Source organism: Nerophis lumbriciformis, linkage group LG01 (genome assembly GCF_033978685.3).
Source record: "Nerophis lumbriciformis linkage group LG01, RoL_Nlum_v2.1, whole genome shotgun sequence".
NCBI lineage: Eukaryota > Metazoa > Chordata > Actinopteri > Syngnathiformes > Syngnathidae > Nerophis > Nerophis lumbriciformis.
Window position 1 is genome coordinate 40,276,977 of NC_084548.2, and position 12,224 is coordinate 40,289,200.

The window sequence follows — 12,224 nt, forward strand, 5'->3', positions numbered from 1 at the left end:
GTGGAAGCTGCAGCTATTGTTCCAGCTTGTCATGAGAGCTCTAACCCCTTCTGAAACATGATGCCACCCTTTTTTTGTCCAGCATTGCTCACGCAGCACACAAAGAAATATTCCTATTCCATGACAGAAGACCTAGATACTGATAAATAAGTCCAGGGTTGAAGAAAAATTGCAATTTAAAGGCCTACTGAAATGCGATTTTCTTATTTAAACGGGGATAGCAGGTCCATTCTATGTGTCGTACACGATCATTTCGCGATATCGCCATATTTTTGCTGAAAGGATTTAGTAGAGAACATCGATGATAAAGTTCGCAACTTTTGGTCGCTGATAAAAAAGCCTTGCCTCTACCGGAAGTAGCAGACGAGTAGCGTGATGTCACAGGTTGTGGAGCTCCTCACATCCTCACATTGTTTACAATCATGGCCACCAGCAGCGAGAGCGATTCGGACCGAGAAAGCGACGATTTCCCCATTAATTTGAGCGAGGATGAAAGATTTGTGGATGAGGAAAGTGAGAGTGAAGGACTAAATGGGTTGTATTTGTATAGCGCTTTTCTACCTTCAAGGTACTCAAAGCGCTTTGACACTACTTCCACATTTACCCATTCACACACACATTCACACACTGATGGAGGGAGCTGCCATGCAAGGCGCTAACCAGCACCCATCAGGAGCAAGGGTGAAGTGTCTTGCTCAGGACACAACGGACATGACGAGGTTGGTACTAGGTGGGGATTGAACCAGGGACCCTCGGGTCGCGCACGGCCATTCTTCCACTGCGCCACGCCGTCCCTAGAGGGCAGTGGGAGCGTTTCAGATAGGGAAGATGCTGTGAGAGGCGGGTGGGACCTGATATTCAGCTGGGAATGACTAAAACAGTAAATAAACACAAGACATATATATACCCTATTAGCCACAACCCAACCAGGCTTATCTTTAATATGCCACAAATTAATACCGCATAACAAACACTTCCCCCCTTCCGTCCATATAACCCGCCAATACAACTTAAACACCTGCACAACACACTCAATCCCACAGCCCAAAGTACCGTTCACCTCCCCAAAGTTCATACAGCACATATATTTCCCCAAAGTCCCCAAAGTTACGTACGTGACATGCACATAGCGGCACGCACGTACGGGCAAGCGATCAAATGTTTGGAAGCCGCAGCTGCATGCGTACTCACGGTACCGTGCCTGCGTATCCAACTCAAAGTCCTCCTGGTAAGAGTCTCTGTTGTCCCAGTTCTCCACAGGCCAATGGTAAAGCTTGACTGTCATCTTCCGGGAATGTAAACAATGAAACACCGGCTGTGTTTGTGTTGCTGCAGTCGGCCGCAATACACCGCTTCCCACCTACAGCTTTCTTCTTTGCTGTCTCCATTGTTCATTGAACAAATTGCAAAAGATTCACCAACACAGATGTCCAGAATACTGTGGAATTTTGCGATGAAAACAGACGACTTAATAGCTGGCCACCATGCTGTCTCAAAATGTCCTCTACAATCCGTGACGTCACGCGCTGACGTCATCATACCGAGACGTTTTCAGCAGGATATTTCGCGCGAAATTTAAAATTGCACTTTAGTATGCTATCCCGGCCGTATTGGCATGTGTTGCAATGTTAAGATTTCATCATTGATGTATAAACTATCAGACTGCGTGGTCGGTAGTAGTGGGTTTCAGTAGGCCTTTAAGATCACTATTTGATGTTAGTAATAACTAGGGATGTATATCGTTTAAGATTTTATCAAAGCCAATATCGATATTCCTTATCGATACCGGTATTCATCTGTACTTTTTATTGGTGCTATATATCATTGTTGTAAATATAGATATGAAAAAATATTTTTTTATTAGCATTTTTATTAGTACAAGAGGTTGTACACCACCATCTCACAGCAGGGAAGTCTTATATCAACACCTGTTTTTTAAGACTTAAACAAGTCAACAATGTTTGCAGAGCAAGGTGCAATGCAGGTGGTACAGTATGTCATCGTCTTGTACAGCCCACACAGATCCATCACTGTGTTTCTATTCATTACATTTACATTAGAAATAATATTCATGAATGGCATTCATGTGCAGAGCACATGTTTTACATGATTTATCATATAAAATAGATCAAATACTGTAAATCAATACAATCAATTAGCATATTAGGTGGGTGTGCTTTTAGGCAAGGTTTGTTTTGATGCCACGCGAGCGCAGCACGATGGAGTGACGTCAGACGTTGACTACACACCTGTCAGCGGATGCTATCTTGCTTTTGAGAAACTTTATGGATTATTATATTACCTAAATGTTCCACTGTTTTGAGTGGATTAATATTGGCCTGGGGATTACTGGATCGCTACGATGACGGTTAATGAAGCGCAGTAGTGGCAGTTAAATAAGTCGTGTTCACTTCAAACTGATTCTAACTCCAAGCGTGTGTGACTTTAAGGGACTTTTGAGGAGGAAACATCGTTGTGTAAAAAACCTTTGTGGGGTGTTTCTTCCTTATTTGTGATTATTCCAAGCTCACTATTAGATCCTAGGGCTGGGCGATATATGACAAAAAAAGGGTCATGGTTTATTTATTTTTTTAATCATCCGATCTCGATTAATATCACATTTTTAAAAATTGTTTGTAAACTGCTAGTTTTAAAGCAATTATACTACAAACCAAATAAACTCGGGACTAGTTCAACATTTTATTAACATTCTGAGTAAAGACAAAAAGGAAATGAAATCAGAAAAAGCACAATAACAATGTACCAAAACATTTGAGTTTACATGTTTAAAAGTAAAAGAAGGATGCATCAGTTGTTATTTTAACACTGATGGCCCAACTATAGTATTAAAAGCTGTCAAGTTATCATTAACTTACCAATGAAGATTGCTGGTTGCGTCCACAACTTCTTAGCATTGGCAGTAGTAGCACAATGTTTTTTCACACAGCTTTTGGATAAAGTAGTCATCAAATTTGGGAACTATCGGGTTCTGTATTCTGGAGTTAGTTTTGTAGTTTGAGGTGGCTGTGTTTCAAGGAGGCAGGCACAAAGATAGCCCAAGAAAGGTGCTGGCCGACTGGCCAGGCTCCATGGAGGTGAGTGTTTGTCAAGTACACTGTCCCCGTAAACGTAATTTCCCCTTTCTCTCTCAATGACAGCATTTCTGTCACATTAGGCCAATTTCCGCAACGTTTTCACATTTAGATTGTGTTTTTAGCAAACCTTAAATTCTGTCCACAATTCCAGTGATGTGTAAGTCATACACTGTAAAAAAAAAAAAAAAAAATCCACACAATTTACACTAAAACACTGGCAGCTGTGGTTGCCAGGAATTCACTGTAAAAAAAATACAGTAACCATGTATAGAACATTCCGGTTATGTTGATGTTGTATCTGTTAATTTTACAGTTGATAACTGTTTTTGCTGACGATAAATTACTATGTAAAAAAACTGAAATATTGTTAACATGTTTACAAAAAAAAACTATAGAATTTACGGTAAAATACTGGCAGCTGTGGTTGCCAGGAATTTACCGTAAAACAAAAAGGGGCCTGTTTTAGTGTTACCCTTCAGCCTATCCCCAGGATGTGGGAGGAAGCCGGGGTACCCGGAGAGAATCCACTCAGTCACGTATAGAACATGCAAACATGCAAAAAGCCCCCTGGCCCGGAAATCAAACCCAGGACATTTTCACTGCAAGGCACAAGCACAAACCACTGCATACCATGCTGCCCTGTGACAATTACTAATATCTGCAAAATGCCTGGGTTTCCGAGACAGTGAGCGGTACATGAGGATTTTACCTTGAAATGTTTTGTACAACCTTTCACTGGACAATTCACAACATGGCCTTATGCAACATGTTCCTTCAAGTGAGCTATTAAAAATGAGCCTTAAATGTTCCATATCTTTTTAATAGTTGCTCGCAACCAGTTCCAACACACTTAAACACACAGTGGGGTTTATTTCCATGCACTTTGAAATGAAGCACATAGACATAACCCCTCAATCTCTAAAACGACTTGCCACAAAAATACAGGAAAAGGTGTTGTTAGTCAAAAGTTAACTAGGGTAATGATTTGACGCAAACCCCTAAAACATTGAAGGTATGCTGTACATTTAAATGTACAATCTGCAAAATCTTTAATTTAGACAGAATAATACCGTACATTTTAGAGTATTTGCATGCATGTGACATTACAGTATTTGCAAATGAATTGTACAATTTTTCATTATTTTCACAATAAAGCCCTGTGTTTTACACATATTATAACCATAGTAATTTAGGTTATCTCCTGTTTCTTGGTTTGCAGGAATCCACTGCATTTACTACTCTGATAAACTATTTTGGATTTTACGGTGTTTTTCTGTTGCTGTTTAACAATTGCTTGCCGTAGTTTTTACGGTCATTTTTTACAATGTAGATAACTCCGAGTTACTACTGACATTCATTTTGTTTCTTCAGGTTCGGTCATCCTATGATTCCGTTTACTTCTCTGTACCTTGTAACCGGAAGTGAGGCGGTAAAAAGTTGACTTTGAATGGCTGTTCCACCAAGTTTGATTGAGTAATATATGCTCACAGCTAATCACCGTGGTTGACCTGAAATGTATCATGATTTTATAATCGCCGAGCACCCTGTCAGAACCTACCTGTACGTGTCTTTTTTAATGCATTGCAGCGGCACCTGAATGAAAGTGACAGCGCATGTGTGTCAACTGGAAAAAATGGTCAGCTGGATAAAAAAAATGAAAAATACCAATAGCCATATCATTAATCCAGAATCTTAACGGTCCTCTTAGATTGCCCCTACTGAGGTACCAAAAAAATACCAATGTTTGGTATATATCCCTAGTAAAAACAACCTGAAATATTGCTGTTACTTTTTGTTGTTTGCTACTTTTAAGTATTAAGGCAGCATGGATGATGCATTTGAAGGGTGAGGTCTTATCTCTACTTCATGAGCATGGATGGACTCTTGATAGGAGGCAGACTGCTGGCGTCGGGCAGAATTGAGTTAAGCTGAGTGCTGTCTGCTCTGACCAGAAATATATTGATGCAGGCCTGCATAGACACCACCCGCACTAATTACATGACAGGGTGAGGAGGGTTAGAGGGGCTGATGGATAGAGTAAAACAACATGGGGGTTCACTTATGTGAGTTTACATTTCGTGACTGACCATCTGGCATGTGCTGATGATGATGGTGTCAATAAAGACTGAACAAAGCTTATTGCAATTGTCTTATAATATTTTGCCCACGTTAAGAATCAAAAGATAAATGATTCCTAGTGTTTATTATTTCAACCGAATGAGATTCACTATAACACGAGTTAGAATGGCATTAAAATATTTAAACTATTATGGATGTGTTATCAGTGGGGCTGAATAAGTAGGGCTGTCTTGTGAAACATTTTTAAATCAGATTATTAACAGTCTACAAATTAACAGATGGTGCTGCTTTGTTGTTTGTACTTGCTGCACATTCTGTACATGTTGGTAGTGTTTTTTTCTGCTACACCAGGGGTGTCAAACTCAAATACAGAGTGGGCCAAAATTTAAAACTGAACAAAGCCGCGGGCCAAGGTTGAACAAATTAACCTTTTAATAGGGACCCAAACAAGTTTTGCATTGAATATTGAACAAGCAAGGCTTATATAACTTTATAGTGACATGCAAAATCGAGTTTCAAATAATAATTAGGGATGTCCGATCAGGGGCGCCGCTAGGGATTTTGGGCCCCATGAAAAGAATCTTTACAGGGCCCCCAACACGGTGTCATTATTTTTTCTGTATTATAATTTCATCATCATAAGGGGCCTCTCTGGGCCCCCCTCCATCAAGGGCCCCTAGAATCCGTCTCCTTTACCCCCCCTTTTCGGCGCCCCTGTGTCCGATAATGGCTTTATGCCGATATCCGATATTCCGATATTGTCCAACTCTTTAATTACCGATACCGATATCAACCGATACCGTTATCAACCAATATATACAGTCGTGGAATTAACACATTATTATGCCTAATTTGTATAACAAGATATGGTGAAGATAAAGTACTTTTAAAAAAAAATAATAAAATAAAATAAGATAAATAAATTAAAAACATTTTCTTGAAAAAAAAAAAAAGAAAGTAAAACAATATAAAAACAGTTACATAGAAACTAGTAATTAATGAAAATTAGTAAAATTAACTGTTAAAGGTTAGTACTATTAGTGGACCAGCAGCACGCACAATCATGTGTGCTTACAGACTGTATCCCTTGCAGACTGTATTGATATATATTGATATATAATATAGGAACCAGAATATTAATAACAGAAAGAAACAACCCTTTTGTGTGAATGAGTGTGAATGAGTGTGAATGAGTGTAAATGGGAGAGGAAGGTTTTTTGGGTTGGTGCACTAATTGTAAGTGTATCTTGTGTTTTTTATGTTGATCTAATTAAAAAAAAAAACTTAAATAAAAAAATTAAAAAAACAATACCGGTAATAAAAAAAACGATACCGAAAATTTCCGATATTACATTTTAACGCATTTATCGGCCGATAATATCGGCAGGTGGTAGCGGGGGGTGTATATTGCAGCCCGGAAGAGTTAGGGCTGCATGGGATTCTGGGTATTTGTTTACGTGTACCAGTACTGTTTTATTACAAAACAAGAAAAAAACAAAAACACAATGTGGAAATATTGTTAACATCCAGTAAAACAAACTACCATGTGTTTTATTTCATAAGACGGCACCTTTTCATAAGCATTTTTCCAATAACATCACAAGCTACATCTTTCAAAGATGGCTGCTTCATAAAGATGGCTGAGCATAGCTGATGAAATGTCTGTAGCTCGGTGCTGCGGGGGAAGAAAATGTTAAAAATGCAATTTGTGGTTTGAACCATCTCACGGAAATATAGTCAGTCAGAAGGCAAATGTGAGGAACAAAAAACATATTTGACATGGTGTACTTAGTTACCAGTGAGGCTTTTTTTCCCGGAAGAGAGTGCCCAGTCATTGCTGGCGTGCACTCTTTTACTGCCGCAATCCATTTAATGCAGGATGCTCTCTTGCAGGCGTACACTTTGCAAAACCAATACGGCATTCCACACTCTGAGGTGAGTCCATTTGTGGGTATGATAGACTGAGCACAGCTTTATGGTTAATGTGCACAGCCTAATGCTTTTTATACTTTTTTTTTGTAGTTGGCCAAACTCCATCAACTGTCAATGCAGCAAGGCCTCAATCCAGTCGCCCAGCCCGCTTCGACTATCATCCCTGGTATGGACCGCAACCCTACATCAATTTTTTCTATATTGTATTTAGTCGGCAAGAGTGACGTCATAAAAGGCTACACCAGAGAAAGAAACTATTCTGTGAGATCATTTGTGATGTATCATTACTTATTTTCTCATCAGGTATGGATGCAAATGCTCAGACATCTCAGGAGCTGCTTATTCCTAACGATGTAAGTCACATATTTTTCTCATATTTTTCATACTATGATTTCCCATTTGAGCCTAAATAAAACCTTTATTATTACTCTCTAATGTTCCACTCTGTGATCAGTGTGACTTAAAAGGGGACACAAGGTTTCTTGTTAATTACGCTCATTATTTTAACCCAAGGTTAAAGGGATTTTAGCTGATATGGATCCTTTTGCATGATTGTCTGGGCTGCATTGCAGCGTCTTCCAGTGGCTCCCGTGAGTGCTGCGTAAATCCTCTCATGTTCCCTGACCTACTTAGAAGCTGTCTGCTGTCAAAACAGCCAATGAGGAAACAGACAAAGATCCGTTCCCTCTTCAGTTAGCCTCCGCCAGGGTTTTTATTTTTGATCAAGTGTCTCTCCGATCTGAGCACAAATCACCGCACTTCGAGCCACTTCAGCTTTTATAACTAAAATGTTGTTATCGTTGTTGTTTTTAAACTCTCAATCCATTCTTCATCTCCAACGTTGTACAACATCCAATGTGAGATGAAAGGCACACTCTTTGAAAGTAATTGTTGCTAAAAGATTAAAAGGAGTAGGCTGCTTGGTTTCCTTACATTTCTCTTAATCCGATGAAAGGATCAAACCCAACATTGTGTTGGCACCTCTTTCTCCGACTCTTCTCCACCGGCTGCGCCTCTCAGCTGTGAGCTGGTGCCATCTCACAGAGGAAATAAATCTTGGGAAATTGGGTCACAAATAAGTAGCTTCAAAGGGTAGAAGAGTTTACTATTTAACAGATGCAAACTTGGCCTAGAACAGAGGTTAATGGAACGTTTGTATTTGGTTTAGGGATTATCATGTTTGTTTTTAGTTTTAGTAGTTTCTCAGAAAGTGTAGTGTGAATTAAATCACTTGTAAATGAATTTCATTTAATTTTTGAAGGAATAGAAAACGACATTTCACACCTATAATCTAACGATTTTTTTTACAAAAAATCTTAATGGGATTTTTTTTTTAATATTGATTCAGTTTATATGTCACTAGGATACATATTTTACTACTGTTAATGCAGTAATGATTTATAACAAAATAAGTGTTGTAGTTTATTACAATTATACATCATTCTAAGAGTCTGTGAATCACCTATATTTTTTACTGTATTGTATTAACAGATACAATTACAGTTCCAAATCAAATGGAAATTCAAATCAAGCTCAAACACACTACTCACCATAATATCATTTTGGTAATATAATTTATAAATTAATATGATTGATTTATTGATTTATTTTCATTTTATACGGTAAGAATTGCAAAACCAAGAGCCACTTCATTAAATTAGGTCATCTTAACCATTGCTCTTTTTTAAAATTGAAAATAGAAGACTCCACAAATTAATTTTAGTAGTTATGTCAGTACATTTACAAGCACAAATAAAATTAATTATTGCATGAGTTTGGTTGAAACCATCCTTTCGAAACCCAGCGCACTCAAAAGTGTATTACACTGTAAAATATAGTTTATTGGAGCGAGCTTTCTTACACATGAGCCAGTCTCAGTTCATTCTTATTTTTTATATCAAACAATGTTTTGCCATATTTATTTTTTATAATAAAATATGAATTCCAACATTAAGAAGAATACATTATATGGCTCTTTATGTAGCATATTATCATACGCGTTTACATATTTCACTATATCTGATTTATTTGATTTGTGTACATTTTTTTAAACAATATTTTATTATTGTTTTTCGCTATTTTGACTAAGATCATTTACTTTGCATAGTTAGGGTGAAGAATGTCAGGTCCAAGTGAGCAAATATAGTTTGTAATAATAAAAAATGCAGGCATATGCATGTTAAGGTGTACAATTTGGTGCTTATATAAATTGTCCGGCCCTGGCAGAGATGTTTTTGTTCTAATTACCATTCAATTATTGGTATTTAAGCTTCATTTAATACATCATTGGCTTTTTTTTTTTTTTTTACAGTATTTCATTTAGACACGAACAGACAAAATTAAACAAATATAGCTTTGGGGTATTGTCACTTGTCCCCTTTCATTCTCGATCATGGCACACTTCTATTCTAAATGTCGGCAAAAAAAACGACACATTTTCTTCCATGTCTAAAGTGGCTGAGGAGAGGAAGAAAAACAAGCATGTAATTGATGACTCCAAGTTGCACTGTGTTTTGCCGAGTAAAAACGCAACCCCTCGGACCTTCAGCCGCCACTTTTCTAAAGTGCTCCGAAGGCTTTTTTTTTTTTTTTTTTTTTTTTTTTCACAGGCAAACCCCCACATGGCGAGTGGTACAATGCATCAGTGGAATGAGGGATTCCAGTTCTATATGTGGCAGGGACAGGTGTAAGCTTGGTCCATTGTTCCACCAGAGAGGACTTATAGGCAGGACTGAGCCCTTGTCCTCCATCACAACCACACACCTGCGTCGTGTACACAATCCCGCTCTGTGCAGGGAACACAGAGAACGTGCACGCACACTGATGCTTTGAGAAAGTGCTTACACTCAGTGAACAGGAGCGAGTGCTTAAGCACTGCAAAAAAGAGAAATGGCTGCGCCCTCCATTATGGCATCCTGCTTCCTGTGTCGCCTTCAAAGACTAGCTCAGCAGGAAGTGGACTATACTGTATAAATGCACACAGCAGCAATACTCGTATGGCACTTTCCTTCAGGCTTTCAAGAAGAATCCTGCCGCCATTTGCACCAAACTTGGTGACAGCTGCCGTCTATTGACAGCTGCGGTAAAAGCCCAGAGCAGATTGGGAGTCTCAGTGGGTGAAGGTATTATCTGTTATTGTGGTGGACCATTGTCTCCTGAGTTAGTCTTTTTTTAGGCAGCGTGTTCTGTGTGTCACCCCCACCATGCACTCCCCAGCCAAGAATAGCCGGACAGAGCAAACGGGCCGCTGTGTGACAAATCAGACTTTGCCCAACAGGCTGCTTACCTCTCTGGAAAGGAATGCCAAATGCAGAGCGGCATTGGGGCGGCGCGTGTGTTTGTGTATTTCAGCCTATGCGTCAGCCGCTACTAAGCTGCCAACACACACACACACACACACATACACACACACACGCAAGCACGCACACATACTACAAGTGCTCCATCACTGTCTGCGCCCCCTCCCTCCCTTCATCCTGCTATATATCTGGTTGCATAGCGCAGCCCCTGAGCTCTGACACCCTGCACTTGAGCTGATACACAGCCTCTGTTGAATTTCTATTGTTGGTAGTAAGCCGGGGTCCACTTTAGGTGAAACGCAGCACATGCGCACGTGTATTTTTGGAGCAATTTTTCTTTTTTCGAATCCAATCTTTTGCAGCTGAAGGGAATGCCTCGTAGATATCCGGCTTATTTTTCTATGATGTTTTCTGTTAGAGCGAAGATGTGTCTCAGTGGCATAGGTTTGGGAAATTATTTGTTTGGGAAGTCTGAGAAATCAATAACCTTTTAGCCACTCAGATTAATGAGAGGCAAATGTGCCTTCTCTCTTCTCTCTGGCCCGTGCACACTCACAGGCAATTAAGCCAGACCCCGGAAGAGTTTAAAAAAAAAAAAAGAAGAGGCTTCTGACATGCTTGATGGATGGACGGATGAGCAACTCACTTGAGGACAAACCATGTTATTGCAATACTTGAAGTGGTTTGCCTTATGTCAGCCAATTTGATTTAGTAGTATTGTTTTCCACTGGGAATATGTCGGGTTTATGGCAGTTTGTCCGCTTTGTCCGCTGCAAACACACGTCATATATTTACTTGGAACATGTATTGTTGTGTTTATAATAAGCTTAACACATGTGATTAATAACCAAAAATGATTGCATTAATTATGTATATACACAGATTAATCATCCAATGTATTACATATAATAATAATTAAAGGGGAACTGCACTTTTATGGAATTAAGCCTATCGTTCACAATCATTATGAAAGACATTACGATGGATGGATTTTTTTAATGCATTTTAAATATTAAATAAATGCGATCCAAATTCCGCTTACAATGGAGCCTATGTGAACCGTTCAATTCTGCCTATAGAGCCCCTAAAAAACATCCAAACACCTCCATTAGACTTTTATGTACATGATGTAAGTATATATGTAATGTAGTAATGAGCACATTTATAATAACATTTCATATTTACATGTTTTGATCATTTTAAGTATACGCGGCGCATTAATTTCAAAAACCCATCACAACGTTTGCTTTCTTCATCACTGATTTCTGCTCAGTGCTAACTTTATGAAAGCCAACAAACATAATAAAACATATTTTGCTGAACAAAGTCTGCTGTCATTAGGATGCCGACTGCTGGGATGTTCATATATTCTCATTTAGATGAAAAATGTCTCATAATGCTCGCGAAGAAACGGGGTGAGGGGACGGTGGAGAACAAGCGCTTTTCGTGTTGTTTTCGCCAGTTCCAGGTCCTACCTGGCGGTCGAAGTGTCCCAACTTGTCGGATTATGTTCTCAACCATCTACTTTTAAGGTGAGATGCATGATTTCTGATCTAGAATAAACGTACAGGAAGCAGGGAAGCAAGGAAACAGCAGACCACTCAATGATGTAAACATAGGGACAAACGGAGGTGATCAGGGCGCCGCTATAAATAGTTTGTCTGTGTTAGCGCTTATAATAATAATATCATTAATACTTGGTTAATATTCAAGTCACAAAATGTAAATAGAGAATTGTTAGTGGTTTTTGAATGGATATTTATCGAATTTTATGGACGAAATAGCAGAGCTCCCACTGGCTCCGCTGTAAGCAAACTCT

The 12,224-nt window shown here is 39.0% G+C and overlaps 1 protein-coding gene across 2 annotated transcripts in view; it reads left to right on the plus strand.

Moving 5' to 3' along the window:
* Nucleotides 1-12,224, plus strand: part of pcbp4 (poly(rC) binding protein 4) — a 92,123-nt gene that overhangs the window by 74,627 nt on the left and 5,272 nt on the right. For both annotated transcript variants that reach the window (XM_061981155.1, XM_061981156.1), the window contains exons 10-12: nt 7,068-7,109; nt 7,197-7,272; nt 7,410-7,459. In XM_061981155.1, coding sequence (XP_061837139.1) covers nt 7,068-7,109; nt 7,197-7,272; nt 7,410-7,459 — 168 coding nt within the window. The remainder of the gene's footprint in view (nt 1-7,067; nt 7,110-7,196; nt 7,273-7,409; nt 7,460-12,224) is intronic.